Source organism: Manacus candei, unplaced genomic scaffold, assembly GCF_025592945.1.
Source record: "Manacus candei isolate 608988 ecotype Guabito, Panama unplaced genomic scaffold, ASM2559294v1 h1tg000014l, whole genome shotgun sequence".
Classification (NCBI taxonomy): Eukaryota; Metazoa; Chordata; class Aves; order Passeriformes; family Pipridae; genus Manacus; species Manacus candei.
Window position 1 is genome coordinate 1379391 of NW_026138062.1, and position 20754 is coordinate 1400144.

Sequence of the window (20754 nt, forward strand, 5' to 3'; positions counted from 1 at the left end):
ACAAGAGCACAGCACATTCAGAAGAGATAGCAAATTTATAAGCCTTAAGCAATCGTTTTTTTAGCAAACTTCTTGAGAAAAACAGTGATCTGCAATAGCAATTTTCTTGTAGCTACAAGTCAGTTGTATCTAAATAGATTTTCATAAGTAAATGGAAATATCTGATTTTAGGCATTTCAGATTTCAGATTAATAGAATATGATGATATTGCATAAAAGAAGGAAAAAGTTATGTGGTGGTTTTGTGTTTTGCTCAAGAAAGGAGTGATTGCTTATAAAAATTTAAAAGTGGACTTAAACTTTGGCTAAAACTTTGTGAGGATTAGAATCTAAGTCAGATTGGGAGTTCCTGCAAGTCTCCTCCATGACGCCTAAACATTTTCATGCCAGTTGTTTCTGCTAACTGCCCCCCCCCCCATTTTCTGATCCTGTGTGTGATGGGAATAGGCTTAGGCTTGTAGGCTTAGGAGAAGGAGGAGAAACTGTGTGCTTTATGATCACGGTTAAGATGGAATACAAATCAAAGCTAAGGGAGTGCACAGATTCAGTGCTGACAAGAAGAAAAGGTTTTACTCGAACCATTTTTGCCGATCGGTTCCTTTGTTTTCCTCAGTGTTCCCACGTCTTATTTACATTTGGATTCGCCAGGCTTTCTGCTTAAGTGTGCAGCATAGGAGCACTGAGCATCAGGCAGAGTTATATTTCCTAGGCTGAAAGAGGGTGCCCCCTCTCTCAACTCATCTATTGACTCATTGAACTGGGTTTAGGTACATAAAGATGTTCAGGAGCCTCACTCTCCAGTTAGTTTTGGTTTTGGATCAATGTCTTAAAGACAGAAGAAAGCTGGGGAAATGGTTCTTTTTCACAGCCCCCTCAGGTAAGAGCATAGCTTTGGCTGTGCAGAACCAAAATGCCAGCAGACTCTGGAAGGCTTTCTGCTTCTCTCAAAGCAGGTTCTTATTAGAGTGGGGGATAGCACAGGTGAATCCTAGGAAGGTTTGAAATGTGTAATTAGGCAGAAAAGTCTTGTTCATTAAAGAGTGCTGCACAGTCATGTTCTGGAGGAAATTGCCTTTCCTTTGACCTCCTTCAAAGCACCTAAAAACCACATACTGTACCTTCCTGATACATGTTTTGCTGACCCCAGTATGAAACATATTGCTGAGCATTTGTCAATTGAAAACTGAATGTAGACCGGCCTGCCTAGTTTCAACCAAGCCTGAAAGATTTTGTGAAATTTACTGAATTTTCTGTATGTGCAGAATTGCAGCATTTCAGATCATACTCTAAAATTTTATGGTCTTAGGCTAATTACAGGAACTCTGACAGTCTCCAATTAAAATCTAGTGGCAGTAAAAGATACATTACACGCCCTCTTCAATGCTTTCTAAATTCACCAGCAACTATAAGATGCTCTAGTAATTTTATAGGTTGCATAAAACACTACCCTGTTACAAACCTCTAATTCTTCTTCAGTGATGGCTGGGGTTTTTTTCTAGCTCTGCTGCTTTATTTTTAATGGCAATACAGCAAATAATATCTATGTTCCAGATTTTTTTTGACGGAACCTCTATGATTTGAAGTTATTTTTCCATAGCAGTTTTCACGGTTGACTTGTCTTTTGTGTTCATTTCTTATCTTTATACAAGTATTGTTTGCTTTTTCTTTCTGATGCCCCTTCAATTGCTGCTGCCCCCCCCTCTAGCGTGGTGTTTCTATGCAGGTTTCCTCCTCCCCCACAATTTCTTTTCTTCTAGGAAAAAACCCCAAACTCAATTGCTATCTGAAACTTAGTTTTTCTCTGATAGACTCCCCATCCACCATCCACAACAGTGATTTTGCTGGCTTTGAATTGTTTCCTTTCAGGGTAATGACTTTAATTTTTAACTTTCAGATTATATTGAACATTTGAAAGCCCTCAAGCCATGCAGTGTTTAGCCTATATACTCTTAGGATATCTTATCAATGAGTGCCATATTTCACTGTTTATCCTAATATAGAGAGGGAACCTTGTCTGTATCCAGTATTTTTCTAGTCAACAGCCCCCTAAGATCCTAGCATAATGGAGACTTTTGGAAATTACAGAAATTAAAATGCTATTTATTTATGCTAATTCTTACCATCTTTTCTATTCTTCTTTTTAAGCCCCCCCAAAAATTGTTATCTGCTCTTCTAGAGCTCTTTTGAATATATTTTTCTTTCTACACCTCTAGGAAGTACTCTGCTACAATTCCTAGCTTTATACTGGCTTTCTGTGTTCGTAAAAAGATCTAATGTTACACACTCTTTTTCTCCATAACAATGTTGAAGGAAAAGTATCTTTTTTTTTTCATCCACTTCTATCTTTAAGCTCTAGTAGTCAACCTATGCTTTTTCTCAGTTGTAAAGATTTGATCATCTTCATCATAAACAAACTGTGGATTTGTGTCCTTTGACCAAACAGGAGTTTTCCCACCTTGAGAAATGTACTTATCCACTGCAAGTACATGATACTTTTTCTCTTGATTTTGGCTTTAGCTCTGGCATTCTGATTACAGATAGCCTCATACAGTACATTTTGTGGTCACACCTCTGAATGACCTTCCTAAATTTTGAGGAACTCACTGTAGGTGTTACTGTGTTCCTGAGACCTGACTTAGTAGAACCATAGTCCTCACTGCATATGTTGAATACAAAGGTTGTGCTTTTGGTTTTCATCCAAGGACTTGTCAGTCCTTGACTCATTCACAATGGAAAAATATTTAACATGAACTCTGTCTCATCTAGAGCTTTTCTTCCAAGACTGATGTGTGCTTTGCATCTGATTTTCTAGTATGAGTCAGTAAATGTAGTAGAGGTGTGTGCTGGCATAATTTTTAGAAGAAGAATCATGTCTCCTATTTATATAACTTTTCCTGGTTTTCTGTGTGTTTTTCTGTGGTGAGGCTGGTAAACTCCCACTCCTCACACTGGTCTTTTTCAGACAGTGATCAAAGTTGTGGCTGGTTTTGTAACTACAGAGGTATATACCATTCCTACGGTATTTGCTATTAGGTAGTTTTCTAATTATTTTCTAATTACTCTACACACTCATGCACAGAGCCCCAAGTTTTTGAGCATGTTCTGTATTTAGCTCAATAACATTTATGCACATTTAGGGTCAAGTACATATTTCGGTGCCTTTATGAACTTTTAAGCCTCTACCATTACCTTCTGTGTTACTTGCCAGAATTGGAGATGTTTTCTGCAGGGCATATCATAAGTATTACCCTTATGATCAGTCTACGTTGGTGAGGGAACTGGTGGGCTCTTTGACTCTATTCAGATTGTCTCAGATGTTCATGTTTGCAGTGCTGCATAAATGATTACAGCCCAGTTTGCTGTGCTTTGTATTTACCAGTTAACACTTGTGCGAGATACTAAACTGTTGCAGAACTTATTGGTAGATAGATAGGCTTTAAAAGTTCTGAGAACGAACTTTATAAGAAGATGGTTTTTCTGAATTAGTCTAATTTCAAAATCGGAAAAAAAATTATACAGTTTATTATATAGTTTCTTTCTTTTTGCTAGTGATATTTATTAGGATATTGTTTTAGTCATAGCATATTAATATCTGATTATGTTTTTTCTTCATAGCTTTATTCAACCTTATACCAGTGGGACTTCGAGTTGTTGCTATCCAGGGTGTAAAGACTGGGTTGTATATAGCCCTAAATGGAGAAGGTTTCCTCTACACATCAGTAAGTACCTTGCTGAACTCTGTTTAAGAGGCACAACTGAAGTTGAAATCTACACAAGAATGAGACATTCACTTTTAAGAAGTTCTGTAATGTCTTATATATATATATATACATATGGTACACACACCATATATGTACACAGCATTATCTATAAATGGGATTAAGTAGAAATTACTGTGTACTACATATGAAAGTCTGCATGTTAACAGTCCAGAAAAGGCATACTGTAAATGTCTTTTCCTGGTAGGCTGTACTGGTAGTGTGCCATATGTCACAAAGCTTATAATCTTCAATTAATTTCTCAAAAATCTTTAAATAAAGACCTGCAATTATTTTTTTAGTGACTTGTTGATCGGAATCCAAAAGCTGCTCCAACAGTTACTTTTATTGATAAGATTTACAAGTGCAACTTCCATCTAAAAGGTTGTTAACAGCCTTACAGTTTATCACCATAATCTTGTAATTGTGTCTTAGCATTATTGGTTTTTATGTCAGATATAAAGAAAATAAAGAGTTCTGTGAGGGACTATATCTTTGTGGAATGATTAAAGTTGAAAAAAAATCTTTTGAGTCACAAAGAAGACTGCTGGATAAAGTGATTGGAAAGACCTCATGTTTATGATATCATTGTTTATGATATTTCAAATGATTTAATGCTAATCACTCAGTGTGTTGTTGTGAATATAAAATTCCTCAGTTTTTTATAAATTTAGTGTCTTAACCTCCTTTGAAAGGCAAACAGACTTTAATGTGAACAGGCAGTTCTGTCAGGTATTAACAAGGTGGCTTAAAGGATTTTTCATTACTATATTTTTACTGACATCTATGTGGAATTTATTTACACAGTGCTTTTTCCATTTTTTACATCACATAGTTCTTAATTCCCCTCTGAGTTACAATATAATGCTTTGTTGTCAATGACCGTTGAAAGGAAATCGGAAAGATTAAGTTTCTGATGCCCTGAGGGAAAGTATTCTGTTTGTTTCAAGTATACAATTTTCTTGGAAAAGCTAATTAGGAAGAAAAAAATGGAACTAATCTTGAATGTCAATGTCAAGACAGAGAGAAAATTACTCCTTATACAATGTCTGCTGGAAACTCCAGCAGTATGGTCTACAACATTTTTTTACTTCTCTTCAAAATAAAAATTCTATTGCAGGAAAACATGCAATGTTTGCTGTCAGAAGGAAGAAAACTAGAAGAAAAAAAAACTAGAGTTATTAGAAAAAATGAATTACTGACTTTCCAGTTCCATCACTTCATGTGGGGAGTTCATTTCTGTATCATGGCATGAAGAGTATTTTTTGAATGTGTTGGCACAGTGAAGAGTATATTCTTGCCCAGCACTGTTTCTGAAGTGAGCACTCAGTCCTTCAGAAAAAAATACAAATTTCAGAAGGTGTACAGTTTCCTGATGGATAATTCTGCAGACAGAGTAACCCTACATATACAAATTCTCACAGCCACTGTATTTATGCATTCTGGAAATAGTTCAAGTTAAATGAAGTAAAGTGAGGCAAGGAAATGAGTGTTTTTATAATGTACTGCTCACTCTTGTGCAGAGAATGAAAGATGAGTGGTCCATTAAATGGCAAAGAGATTTGATACATTAGAAAACACAGTGGAAGACTTTAGTTTTGATATGTCTACAAAATTATTTTCAACTTAACCTTTTGTCAAGCAGAAAAGTAATAATTTGATCTAATACAAATTTAAAGGCAGTGGTTTCAAAACATCAGTGCTGTAATACAGGTTTGATTGTTTCATATTAATGTATTGAAAACATTGGTAATACACTTTTGTCTCAGCAATTGCCTGCTTTCAGCATAAAGAATAATGAATTTGAAAATAAGACAACAAAGCATGAGAGAAGTCTGTCTCCTCCTGAGGATCAAGATGAAGAAATAATGTATGCAGAATTAAATACTGTCATTTGTAGAAAAGTATTTTTAACAAATCACTTTCTATTACTGTTCTATTTGTGGATTTTTGACTCATTTTCACATTTGTGTATCTGTTGCACCTAAATGCTGAAGTTCTATATTATATGTCATGTATTTTTCCCTTGGTTATTTAGAGGAGGATGGAAGAAGAAAGTTTTTGAAGTTTTGTATGATGACCATCATAACTGAAAAAAAGTACTGCATAATGGGAATGATAGTTAAAATGTATACATATTTATATTTATTACTGATTTATTATAGGGATTTAAAAAATGGAAGCCTGCACTGTAGACTAAGCAGCATTTATAGTCTGAGACCGAAGTACTGTATAGTCCTTTTCCGCAGAATACCTGTGTCCCTTTTTCCATTCACAGTGTACAAAATCCATATGTTGTGAGAATATACTACATGTTGATACCTTTCTTCAGAGACTGAAGGCCCCAACTCAATTATTTTTATCATAAGATTCACATCCTGTTGACTAATTAAGCAACAGCACTGACAGGAAAGGTATTATGTGTGAACCTGCTTTCTCTGATATGAAGTGTTCAGTAAGAAGAAAACGAAGGTACAGTTACAGACCAGCTTTGCATACAGATCACCAAAAGCAGAATTACATTGTCTCTTACCTTTTTTTAATTTTTTTTTCTCAGTAGTTAGTTGTGTCAGTTTGAGAATCTTTTCCCCCCTTCCTCCCTTACTTTATTCTGACATATTTAAGATTTTTTCAACTATTTCTCAGAATTAGAACTATCAAAATATGCAGAATAATATAGAAGAGTCTTATGGCAATATTTCTTTGAACAGAAACAGGGGGACAGCAAATTGTGTAGGAAGGTCACTCTCAGGAGCTTTTCATACCTATTTTGCCTGCTGCAGCAGTTGAGTTTTTATTCTGTCCTTTCGGGATTGATCAAACCAGGGTCTCTATCATACACCATCAAAGTCTTGTCAAATAAAGGAGAAGCAAAATCTTTGGAGTTTGATAGGGATTTGCAGAATTCCTGAGAGAAATTATTTTTACAAAATCATAACCTAAATTTTCCTATGTGTTTAATTATTGTAATACCAAAATTCATTTTTTCTGTCAGATGAAATATGAGAACGAGCCTTTTCATGTTGTTTTTTATCTTGCACTTTTAAGGGTTATCTCACCTAAAGACTATCTCACCTATTTTGAAGTTTTGGGTTACTGCATTCAACTTTATTTCTGTGTGTATATATATACACATATATATTCATATTGATATATATCTACTCATAATTAAGATATATTTATCTAGTGACAGCTTTCAAATTCTGCATGTGTTAGTGAGTAATGACAATTATAAAAGTGAGTTGAAATTTATTTTAGTTGGTTTAATGAACTGTGAAAAATTCAGTATTTATGGCTGACTTAATAACTGTGAAAGCTAGTTGGAGAATCTGGATTTTTCCACAAAGAACCATCTCAGTTGCTAGCAAGATTTTTGACATAATAGTTATGGACTTCATATGTTAGAGTCAAAAATGATGCCCTACTCCTGTCTTGCCTTTGGAAAGGGTGAGCAAGATGAGGTTTCTTTTCCAGGTTTCATCTTGTCATAATGAAAAGGAGTGAAACTGCCTCCATACACTGAAAAATGAAGCACAGTTCCAGGGATTCTCCATGGGGAACAGGTATTGCCTGCAGCAGGAAGATGGCAGTGCAGTACATGGCAGAATCTCTTGTTGGGTTTGATGCTAATTTTGCTCAACTCCCTTTGCAGGCGGTTAACTAGTTCAATGTTCAGGGGGCTGAAGCTTCTTGTTTTGCTTTTAGGATTTTCTGCTATCTTAGCAGGACGAACTCAAAGGTAAAACTTATGTGAGTCCATTTTATGATTCCTATTTTCCTATGATGAGGATAGGAAAGTCTTCTGGGTTTATATCAGTGAATTTTTCTCAAGAATTATTTTATATATCTGGGAGGGTTTGGAAGGGCTACTGGTTTCCTTTTTCATCGTAGGAGCAGAGTATTACCAACATTTGGTGGCTATCAGAGTAAAAGAAAAGAGAAAATCTAAAATGTAGAAAAGGAAACATCCTAACCCTGGAACACCTTCACCTGCTTTTACTTTCTTCTTCATGTTTCCTTTTTTACTATTTCTTCTGCTAATTTTCTGAAACCAGAGATGTGGACAAAACCAGAGGGAGAAGACTAAACCTGTGATATTGTCATTAGTAGATATTAAAGACCTAGGAAGCCACTGTCTGATTTCCTTGTAAGACTGAAGCTTTAAAAGATGACTGAGCCTGAAGGGCCTGATCTGACCTGCCTAGTCATCTCTTCCAGCATTGTGCACCATGGCTCCAGAGATCCTCTTCTGCGTATGGGGCAGTGGGAACGTCACTGGGAGGATGGAAGGACATGGCTGCATTTCTGGGAAGTTTACCAACTTTATATAAAGTGTTTCAGAATTAGGAATGTCACACCACTCACAACAGAAAAATCTTCCTGTAGGATGATGGTTTGTATTTTTGATCTGCCACGGTATGCAGTGTTGAGGGTGTTGGAAGGGTGTTGGTCAGGGTAGCGTTTCTTCTGCAGTAAGATGTCAGTCTGTATCACAGCCTTCATGAAAGAGAGATAATATCAATATCTGTTACTGGGAAGTGCATTTGTTATATGACTCTGGCAACTCTCACCTGAAAGAAAAGCCTTTGAGGATTTCTCCTGGCATTTCAGCAGCTTCCCAGTGCTGAAATTTCCACCATTTCTTTAAGCCCACATAATTGACCTCACTGAGGAGAACCAAATTGAGCCTCAAGGAAGAAGATAGTAGCACAGACAGCAAAGGCTGAGAGGGAGAACTGAAGTAGGCTGTATTTCTAATTAACACCTTATAATAAACAGAGCAGAAGGAAGTTAAAACTACACAAAGCCAAAGACAAAATGTGATGTTTTAAAATCTGCGGGTTTTTACAAGAATAATCAGAAAGGTGTTAACATTGACATCAAGGCATTATTTTCTGTTATAACAGTAGTTGACCTAGGTTTTGGCAAAGATCATTCCCCATCTTGCAAGGTACTGTAGAAATAGTCAGGAATATATCTGTTTAGAGAGAAGGAGACAAATAGAGCTTGCTGTATGATTTGAAAGATGTAGACTTTTATTTCTGGTGGTTAGATATACACTGAATATTAGAAAAGGATAAGTCTTGTTGCTCTTGAGGTATCTGTGGTTTTGTAAATGCAAATACATCAGATTGGAGTGTCTCCTTTCATAGTATTGTGATCAATAGAAAACATAATTTTCTTTCTCATGTCAGACTTATGCTTTAGGGTCTCAACCTGCTCCCATGCATTTATCTCCCAGCATAGACTTTACTAGGACAAGGGTAGGACCTTATGTCAGTTGCCATTAGCTGTGTCTTGGAAGTATTCTGGTTCTCTTTGGAGAGACAAAAATGGGTGGATTTAATTATTTTAAAATCACACCTTCTGATAAAGACTTTTGAAAACTGGTTTTGTGATATTTTTAAGAGTGTAAGTGCATAGACCTTATGCAAGCTCCCTAATCTTAAGAGCTTACCACTAATACGTTTCCTTACCATATTCCTTACCATTTTTGCATTTCCTGTTATCTTTTATTCAATTTGGTATTGGTTAGAAGGCAACCTATATTTGTTTCATATGAAAAAAGTTTGTTTGAGAGGGGAGTATATAGCATGTTTGGGGACTTTTTTCCTGTATAAGTTGGGCTGCGTTGCTCAAAAGGTAAACAAGTTCAGTGTGTTCCAGCAGTTGAAATACACTGACAGGGAGGAGGAAAACATCTGCATGGTTTATGCTTATTTATATCTGTGTTTGGAAGTAGATAATTTGTCTCTCAAGTTGCCTGCCAAAAATAAATACAGAAAATTACTAATGTATTTATTTATTCTATGGTGAAACTTAAGGAATAGCTGATAACGTAGCCCTGCTGTATTGTACAAAATAGTTCCAGATGTTCCTGCTACAGAGTATGGGAGAAAAGGGATATAAAATACATTTTAGGTCCATGACTTTTTTCACTGGGTTATGTTTTCAGTACATTTTTGATTGAATGTGGTGAAACCAATACTTTCACACACAAGAAAATGTAAAAGGGAGGCATGCACAGACACATAAGATTTTGATAAGGGAGAAGAGAACTGAAAAGGGAAGAGATGAATGGAATGAGGCTGCCATGAGGAGACTGTGATAAGAAGAGTTATAAGAAAGCAGTTGAGCAGAACGGTACTGTAGAAAACCCTATGATGATATCATCATTGTTGAAATGTTTAGGATGGTATCATCATTGTTCAGGTCTCATGCTTGTATTTGTTACTACCTTTCTGAGTTTTTCACATGAAGAGACGGCTACTATTTGAACTGCAGCTAATAAATAATATCTCTTAAAGAAATATGCTAATTTGAATATACAAAAAGATAATTAGTACTATAAAGATACAGTATTTTAGTGTGGCTTCTTACTCTGTGGCACCTGTTCCATCCTCCTGGCATTTAAACGCTGTACTGGGGGTAATAACAGAATTTGACTCAAAACTTGCAGTGGTGTTTCTTGCCACTTAAACCAAGTATGTATGTCCTGTTTGGTTCCTTAATATCCACAGTATCCTTGTCAGGATCTATTAGAAATTTTTGTCTATAAGAAACTGTTTCATATTTGCTTAAAATATTTATTTTCCTTTCTCATGTATACGTCTCATATCCACTTGCAAAAAATCTCTTGCTGTATGTGTTCTCTCTCCCTGAGACTACAGAAATGTACATAAATGCCTCAAGATAAAAAGATGCTCTTCCAAACTTCTTGCCAGAGCATGGATGATCAGAGTCAGCAGCTGCAACTGGATATTTTTCAATAATTTTATGACAAGGAATAGTAACTGTAGGTAGGTATGCTGAAATGAGGTAATCTAATCTCATGCTTCAGGAAATAAGATTATTGCCACAGGGATCAAGAGGGATGTTTTCCTCAATATATGGCAACATTTACTGTAGCACTGAAGGAGGTTTACCTCTGAACTGTTGTGCAATGGTCACAGCCAAAGGCTGAGCACAGGCTTGATGGACCAGCAGCTTAATCAAGTATGTCAAATTTCTGCCTCTGGCAATTCCTCCCTGTGTTTTTGGCCAATGTTTGTTTTGTTGCACAAATACAACTACACTTTTCTGGATGTTTATTCTCTGCATTGTGGTTGTTAGACATTTGGGGTTGTCTGTAATCCTAAATGTTGAATGCATCTCACTGTCTATTGTATACCTCGCTTACCTTCTGTTCTCTTCCTTCCCTTCTGATTGTCACTGCATAAGCAAAAAGGATCATGTTGGAAATTTCTAATTTTCCATTCATTACTGTTAAATCTTAGTAATTCATTGCATCTAAGTAAGAAAAGTGACTACCAAAGATTTAAAATCTCTCAATTTTTAGACAATTATAAAAAAAAATGTTTCCATAACAAACTTCTATTACTTCTTTCCATTATTGGTTAATGAATATTCAAAATATTGAAGACAATTGTTGATGGATTTTATGATAAGTTTAAATCCATGTTATAATAAATATGGTCCTTATAGAGTAAAGAAGACTTCTCATTTCATCATGACGATGTTTGATAAGAAAAAAAAATTAACTTTTTGTGGAGCAGATCAGCAGTTAGACATGTGGTGCTGTTTATCATTGCTGTAATGGCATAGTTAATGCATCTTCTGTTATTCAGGACTATTTCCAAAAGATATATGGCTACATACCAAGATAGATGAATAGAAATGAACAGTGAGCTTTTACATATAAAGTCTATTTTTAAAAAAATATTTCTGGTTGGCTGAAGAATGGCTTCAGGCAGGAAGAATTGTACTTTCGTTATGCAAGAAAAGTTCCATATTACCTTGCAGATGTTAAATAGTCAAATGCATATTCTGTGGTTTTTTTAAATTTCTCTAAATCTTGTGTCTATATCAGAATATTCAATTTATATCTGATAATATCAAGATAAAAGAGGAAAATGTTGCATTTACCTAGGTCATTAAAGAAAATTATGCAAGCAGCCTATAACTTCAGGGAACTTGGTAAGGCACCTTACATATCCTATTATGAGAGGTAGAGGTTCAAGTATGTGAGTATTAAATTATCATCATATCTTTATCAATCTAGGGAATCTTTATCAATCTAGGGGATTGGATTTTTGGAGTTCTCAAACCATGACAGACACAATTCTGTATCATGTGTGGTCCTTAGGATTAGGCTTTAAAAGAAGGATAGTATATTTAAAATGTTATTATAGTATGCAAACCTTCATAACAAGGTTTTGTATAAAAATGCTTCTGTAAATATCAAATGTTGAAAAAAGCCATAGCTGTCTTCTGTATTAGTGTTACATATGTAAATGACTGATTTATACCCAATATCCATTTTAATTTTGAAACAGGTTTCCCACTATTTTGGATTTTTTTTGGGGGGGTCTTGTTTTAGGTTGCTATTATACACATTTATTTTCTTGTTGTAACATATTCATTTTTTTGACTTGAATAGGCAAGTGTTTAGCTAAGCTTAGTGAATGATGGTCAGCATAAATATATATCCCCTGTAATATTCCCATATGCCAAGTGTCCCTGTTGAAAAAATTGAGATATTTCTGTTTCTAAGGCAGTTTTAGCCTTGGGCTGGATCCTGTTTGGAAACTTGACCATCTGGGTGGCCCATAGAAATGCTGATTCTGCATGTTCTGACTAATGACCCCTTACCTTGGCCTCTCACATGTTGGCAGAGCTTGTTGATCTGGGACCTGCCCTAGGGTGTTCATGGTCCCCTCTTTTACGTGTGCATGTTGCAGGGAACAGAGGCAGCCTCCACCTGCTTTCCCCTTTTGAAATTTCTGTGTCCAGGGACTAGATCTGGCATGTGTCTTTTCAGAGCTGTGACAGTCTGTAGGTGAATATGTCCACATAAAGGACTGGGATCAACTCTAAAGCCTTCTCGTTCCTGTAGGACTAAACCTCTGAAAGGTTAACTCGAGACCATGTTTTTTTCCCTTTATCTAAATTTGTAGCTGCCTATTTGCTGATTAGAGTTCACTTACAAGTGTGTTAACACTGATTTTTATATGTCTATACAAAACTGACCAGGAAAGAAAGCATCCAGCAACTTATATGTAGTTAGCTAACGTCAAGTAGTCATCTCCCTCTTGGTTTGTTTCAATCCTCCATTTTCTCTGGTTGGCAACTTTCACTGACAGTGATCCTTGGTGTAATCCCATGGAAGGTCTGTGATCATATATGTTCATTTAGACAAGTATCATAGACTTTTGGTCCCATGCAGGGCCAGGAGCTGGACTTCAATGATCCTCGTGTGTCCCTTTCAAATCAGGATGTTCTATGATTCTTACAACCTACTTTTGACCTTTTTCTTTGTATAGCGTGACTGTTTCCTGTCTTCTCATCTCTCCCTCATTTGGGACACCATTCAGTCAGAGGCAGTTTTAAGTGGAAACAGACCTCCAGGAGGAATGTATGAGGTTCATCTGTCTTGTTACTTGACCAAGCTCTAGCCATGGAATGGCATCAGAACAACATCTTTTAATTGTGTAATTAAAAGTTCTAATTTTAAATTTGTGAAATACTGTCTGAGTATTGGAGGGCTCTGAATTTCTTAGAAGTGCAACATGCTGGTCAAGTTCTGATGTTAATTACAGTTGCTGACCTCATAACTATCAGGGTTGGCATAACAGAGCATTTTCAAAAATCCCTCTTGGAACGGTTAAATTGGTAGGGTTTATTGTGGAATGTTTATTCAACGTATTCTATTCACTGTCAGATGAGAAGCTCTCTTGACTGATTCTTGTTGATTCGACAAGGATTCTTGTTTTTTAGCAGACTACAAATACAGCCTCAGGGATATAATGTCTCTCCCCAAGGATGTCTCAAAAGAAATCATAAATCTGTAGAAAATCAGCAGTCAAACCTGTATCCTGCACTGAAAGCGTTGGAATAGGTGTGAGTAGACAACTCACCCCATTGTGTTTGAATTCAGATGTGACTGTTCTCTACATTCTGCTTTTGTGTCACTAAGCATTTTATAATAAAAAGTGACATGATGCAACTACCTGGAAAACCATGAAAGCCTGGACTTAATATGCAGGATTTACAGGAGAACCTTGTACTTTGATTAACTGAAACAAAAAACTGAAGACTTAATTCCTTCTATGCACCCATGGATTTCTTTTCTGATAGCATGTCACTTTATGGATGGCATTGGCTTATTAACAGTATGATAAGATTTTTTAGCATTACCAGATATTTACATTATATTACTTAATCTTCAGTGTGATTGTGGCTGCAAAGCTAAAAACAGTGTTTCAGCAGTACTTTGTGACTCTGCAGATGTACACAGCTAAAGACCTAAAGTTTTCCACAAAAGAGATGTGATTGCCTAATTCACCATGGAATTGTTTACTTATTGCAGAATTGCCTAACAGTGGATTTTAAAAAGATAGAGAGAGGGTTTTATACCAGAGGCACAAAACAAAACATAGCCAACATTTCAAAAGCATAATATGTTCTCCTTTTCATGTCCCTCTTGGCCAGCATGTGTCTTCCATGTTGTGACTGATGTCCCCTAAGCAGTTATACCCTGTCACATTACTATTCAGGCTACAGACCAAAACTGAGCACAGTCCAGATCATCAGGAAAGAGAATAATATCATGAAAAGATCCACTCTTAAAAGTAGCTTAGAAGATGTTAGGTTAAAATATAATATTCAATTTTAATCTGATTGCAAAGTATTTCTACTATTTCCATCCCCAATATTTTGTGTTCTTGGCTGAGTATGGCTTTATTTAAAAGAAAATAAAAATAAGGGTTTAATTTTATAAAAATTTAATTAAAAGAACACCTAACTGAGGTTAACCACATTCCACAATTCTTGTTGATATTTTTTTCTTTACTGTAGAATGGGTTTGGATTTTCCCTGATAAAGGAAGAGTAAAAGACATGTTATTGTGATAATGTGACAATAGACTGGTTAGACAAAACAGTTAAGTATAATTAATATAGAATAATCTGGAAGCACTATCTCTGCAAATGATTGATATTACAGAACTGAAAAATATGTTCTTTCAGAACTCAGTAGCAGTTGTAACTTCATATTTTCACAAAAATTACTTTTCTTTTAACAATGACACAGAATGATTTTTAGATTTGGTTGGAATTTTTCCATTTGTTCTAGTGGGATCTGAAGCTATTGGATTATACTTTAGTAGGTACTAGAAGGATTTGGATAAGTGTAAGCATCATTCTTATTCAGCTTCTTGAACAGAATATACCAGGGAGAATACCTCTGTTTAATTCAACATCTAAATATTCCTGTTAAAAATGCGTATTTAATTTCAACATGCTTTCCTTGTGCTTTTCCATTCCTCTTCCTCTCCTCTCTCTCCATCCTGCTTTTTTTTTTTTTCTTTTTAATGGAGGATTTTTAAGGCTTAGGGTAAGATAGGAGGAAGCAGCATTTTGTATTCTTTTTCAACATTTAGTTGTTAGTGAGGGGGATTGAGTTGACTATTTTCTTGACATTTGAAGATCAGGAGTGTGCCCTTGTCTCTTCATTTTCAAGTATCTATTGGCACCAGCAGCAAAGAAGATGAAGGAATCGGCCTTTCAGGCATTGGAAGTGACAACTTCAGGAAACATCAGCTGAGGCAATTCTATCACCCATTTAGCATTCATTTGAGCATTGAAGGTGGCATTGAAGAATAGCATTTCAAAACAGAATAAGAGATGAAATTGGTGTTTTCCCTTAATACTTAGAGAAATTTCACTGCATTTTTGCCAAGTGTCAGCATCCTGCCCTGTACTGTCTTACTCAGAACTGTGAAAGTCACTTTTCTTCAACTGACATGATTAGAGTAGAAGACAGGTCAATTGATTTTCGATTTTTGAGGATTATTATATGGACATGACTGCTCTATAGATGGCATGTGAGGAGTATTGAGAGAGTGTCTGAACTGTTGCGTCCAACTCATAGCTTTGGGTGTGCAAGTATTGCACTGAGAAAGAAGGAGGCAGAGGAAAGGATTAGGATTAGATGATTGACAGGTAGATCATAGTAGGTTCACTTCAAACTCTGACAGTAATATGAAAACAGCCTCACTATATGAAAAGTCTCACTAGTAAATTTTGTCAGAAACTACCCAAGATAAAAATAACCTCACTTGAAACTGTTGGAATTACCCTGATAAGAAGTGTAAGCGCTGGCCATGCCAGAGACAGACAAGATGCAAAATTCACACTAAATGACCTTTTATTCTGGCAGATCACAGCTTTTGTTAACTGTGAAGAGGTGTGTTCAGTTTCATTCATTTTTACATACATCAAATTCAGACATATTTTTGTATGAGCCTACCGTGGCAGAAACTTCATGGGCAGATTTGAGGAATAAAACATTAGTCGTAGAAATGTAAAGAAAATGTTGATAGGTTGTTTAACTGAAAAGTCACAAAATAACTCAAGGAGTGTAGCTGTTAACTTAGATATTACTGAACAAAGGAATGATGAATAAATTGTAATACTGTAAGCACTTAAGATATTGAATAAAAATTAAAAGTATTTTAAAAGTGGCGCTCTGAATTTATCTAGGCAAAAAGTTTGCTAATAAAGTAAATAATTCAGAAACTCAGAAATAATTGCTCAAACAAATTTTCAAGATCTTGAATCATGTTCTTTTTAGGTGTGGGGAGAATGCTGAAATCTTCCCATAGATTTCAGTCAAAGTTCTAGATAATCAAGAGAAAATAACAACATAAATACAAATTCATTTAAAAATGCTCCTATGATTTATATGTGTAAAGGGATGTGTTAGTATATATACCACCATGCATGACTAAAAGTAGTGTAAATTATACATAAAGATGTAATTTAATCATAGGCATTAGAGTTACCAAAAAAACCAAAACAACCCCCCAAAAACGCAAACGCAAACCTCACAAAACTATTTTGAGAATGAACCTGTTCTCTGTAAACATGCCTGAATAATTCAAATTAATGTCCATTTTTATAAGAACTGAACCATTGTATTTTGCAGAACTCGAATATTTCTTTCATTCGTCCATCAGTAAATGGAAAGTGTTGATAATCAAATCAGGAAGAATTGAATTCAAGGATATGGAAAAGTAACTTTATAAGAAACCAAAGAAAACTAGAGAATCGTATTACCTTCTTAGTTGTTACCACCTGTGGGTAATTTCTAATCAGACTAGGGGGTATTTTTGTGAGAGAGATGGACTTCAGAAGTTCTGTAAATAGGTTTTCATATATGCTATTTTTTTTAAACTTGAAACAATCTCTTTTTCTTCACATTCTTCCCTTTGTCAAAACAAGAAATGTTGAAAAATGCCTGCATCTATTTTCTCTCTTTTTTGTCAAGTCCTATTTGTTAAACTAGTGCTGTACTTTTTTCCTTTATCTCTGCATGGAAGAAGGAATTTTATTTGGCATTTCATGGCCTACTGCTTTTTCTAAAGGTTTCCAACTCAGTTCCCCTCACTGGTAGACAGCAGGGGGTTCTCTAGCTATGCTTAAAATTGTTAGTAGTATCTTTCTGTTAATGTCAACTTGATATCGCTCTGTGATTGGAGTGACCTGGAAAGCAAGGTCTACTGGATAAGCCCTTGTTAAGGTGATATATTGCTCCTTTATTCTGAAGTAAATATCTATTTCCAAGTGTAAAAAGACCATCAAATATATAATTAGACTTATTTATTTATTCTATAGTATGAATAGGTAAAATAAGTGAACATAAATGAATATTTTCATCAGCATATTTTTCTTTGCCATAGGCCTTTTAAATATCACTGTTGAAACATCGATAGGAAGTCAGGTTTTTGTAGAACAGGTTGTTAAAGTTATAATCTTATATTATGCTGATAAAAGAATACACCAAGGATTTCTCACACATGTCAGCAGTTTTGTACTTTTGGATAGTCTCAGTGAGGGGAAAACTCTGCTGCTTTCATGAAAAAAAGCTTTGTGAAACCAGAGCCTAAGCACTACCAACAAATATCAATAATATCATAGTGACAGAAACTTATTTTGTTAGTGGCTTCCACCTGGAGACCCCCAAAAATTTGACGTGCAGGAATGAGTGTAGCTTTGTTACTTCAATGTATGTTGTTCAAGAATGAGAGTAAGCTTTCTTGACTGCCTGTTAAAAAATTTCAAAAAAGATTAAATTTAGGAAGCTGCTTAACTGAGAAGAGTTTAATTGGCTACAGTAACAGAAGTATATGTTAGTGTTAATTATAAAACAGTGATTTGAGATATATGAATATGTAACAATGGAAGTTGGTCTGCACAATGTCCCTAGTTCTTTCTCTGGAATATTTGAGTCCAGGTTCTGACAGGATTTGGAAGCAGGTGTCTGAATTTCTCTTTACTTTCTTGAATTTAAAAGTAACAATAAATTCATTGTAGCACCACAGCATGTGGTTTGAATGTAGTCCCAAAGTCTTTTGTCACCAGGAAAACATCTACTAAAATTATTGACATAGATTCAAATGGTTTAGTTAACTTTATGGTAGAAGGAATTTAACAAAATTTTGAAAATCTTTCTGCAACAATCCTGTATTTAGAATGCAGTGTGGAATATCCTAATTTCTGCCACTAAACCATGGCAAAATTGCATAGTTCATCCACATGCTGTCTACAGAAATGTGTCTTAAGCAGATTCTGTGAAAGTCCTATCTTTTTATCATTTTAACAAAATGGTGAACACAGTGGCAGAACAGTGAGAAAACAAGTATGTTTTTCTTACAGTTTGTTTGCCATGGGCTAAAACATCATGTTCAAAGTAGCTGTCAAAAATGCCTTCTCTTTTTTTTTTTTACTCCCTATTTCTGGTGACTCTTTCTTACCTCAAGACTGTTTTGTTAGCTAACTGGATTACCTGAATACTGAGACTAAGATGTAATTTCTCCCAGGAGAATTTTATATAGAGCTATCATTACTATACATATAAAACTTGACTTTCACAACCCAATCTGGCTTGTTTGGTCCTGACCGTGGAAATCTCCTAGCTATGCTACAGAGTGAGACAAAGCAGCAGCACCAGGAACCACATACAGCTTTTGGTATGTTTTGCTTCTTCTTGGAAAAGTTTTGCTAATAACACTCTGTTGTCTTCTAGTTGCAACTTCTGCAGTGGAGAATACGAAAAGAAAGTAATGTTGAACAGATCAAACATAACTAATCATTTCAGATGTCAGATTTAGCATACAAATTGAACAAACCATAATTATTTCAGAATCACATTATTTAAAATTATAAAATCCATGTTTTATGGGTAACAATTCAGTGAAATGCAGTGAAATGAAAAGCATTCCAGGCAATATTCTGTTAATGTTTCTGTTAGACTGGGCCCCTAGTTCTTAAGAGCACCACAGGTGGTTTGAAATGCAATTAACACTTAGAACAATAGCTATACTTTTATGCAGCTCTCTCTACTTAATTAAGTTATATCACTTGCAAAGTTTTTATGTTTTAAAGATGTTATGTCAATACAATTGAACGAGATTCTTTTTGATGAGATGTATTCAGTAGTTTCTCTTTTGTCTTAAAAGTAATGTAATAATGAAAGATTTAAGGTTGAAATGGAAGGTACTGCTTTGTTTCCATTTCTATGTAGTAAAAAACCTTTATATCTGTTTTGTATAATAAAGCTTATATAACACAGAAATATTACCTTATCCATAAATTACTATTTTTTTTCTAAGATGCTGAAAAAGCTAAGTAACCTCTACAGCTAGTTGTTCGTGTGACATCTCAAGAGACCTGTCTCCTCACTTGTCAGGACTTCCGGCCCTGGGGATCTTAATACAGCAACTTGACTTCTTTTCTTAGATATAGCTCACCACGTAGAGAGGGTATTATATGAATGCATTTACTTTGAGCTTCAAGAATGCTTCTCAGCATTACTTATTTGAATCTGTGTATAATGTCTTTGGGTAATTTTTCCCACTTTCTGTATTTTCAAGTGCTCATGTCAGGGAATAAAATACATGAAAATATTTTGTATCTGTCACTCCTTTTACTTCAAAGAACAGCCTCACATATTTTGTGAAATTTATGTTGAAAATTAGTGGTCTAGAAGACACTAAAATGTCCTAAAAGTGGCCTGGTAGTCATACTAGTATTAAGATATTCAAAACCAATTTATGCCTTTTGCCAAAATAACATAGGAGTATAGAGGAGCAAAGAAAACTATAGGACCTAGTTTATATGTGTGTTTTCTCTTTTTTTTTTTCCTACCTTGCTTAACAAATTCCTAAAAAGGTAATGAAAACAGAAGCATAACCTACATTTGTCATGAAAAATCCCATCAATATAAGAACCAATTAACAGCCCTTAATTGTGAAGAAAACCTGGGGATAAATCCATGCTACAGTATTACTGCAGTTAAAGTTACAGGTGCTTAGTTCAATGGAGTATTAGGCTGCAAATGGTATGACTCAGGGGGTTAAAATCAGTGAATATTATTGCAAAACCCAGCTACAAATGAGTTTCCAAGAAAAGGGTATATGTAACAGATTCTAGCATCCAATTTTCTACTTTTGTTCATTAAGACTCCTGCTTACTTTCCAGAAGGATATGGAGGTACATGAAGGGTGGCTTTGCTTTTCAACCATAAGAATGGTAGAGCCAAAGATAATATACATGGACGAGTAAAACTTAAACAAAACTATTTTCTTAATTTTTTCCCCTTTTCCATTATATATAATCATTTTCATTGCTGTTCAAAGGAAGACTTTAGTACCAGTGATCAAGGAAAAGAAAAAGACTTTACAGAAGGAATGCATCAGAATATAATGTACAACCTAGCCAATAGTGCATAGTATGATTAACTACTTTAATGAAAAAATTACTTTATTAAATATGTCCAGATAACTTGGAAATGTAAGATGGTAATATGAATGCATTTTTCCAATACCCCACTCTGAGTAGCTCAACAAGACAATTACCAAGAGGAGATGGGAAGCAGACAAGTGCATCTGAAACCAATATATACAAAATACAAATTGCTGTAGAGATTGTTTTGAA

At 35.2% G+C, this 20754-nt stretch overlaps 1 protein-coding gene across 4 annotated transcripts in view; it reads left to right on the forward strand.

Moving 5' to 3' along the window:
- FGF14 (fibroblast growth factor 14) overlaps nt 1-20754 on the forward strand; it is a 391737-nt gene that overhangs the window by 309208 nt on the left and 61775 nt on the right. For all 4 annotated transcript variants that reach the window (XM_051780668.1, XM_051780671.1, XM_051780672.1 and 1 more), the window contains one exon: nt 3615-3718. In XM_051780668.1, coding sequence (XP_051636628.1) covers nt 3615-3718 — 104 coding nt within the window. The remainder of the gene's footprint in view (nt 1-3614; nt 3719-20754) is intronic.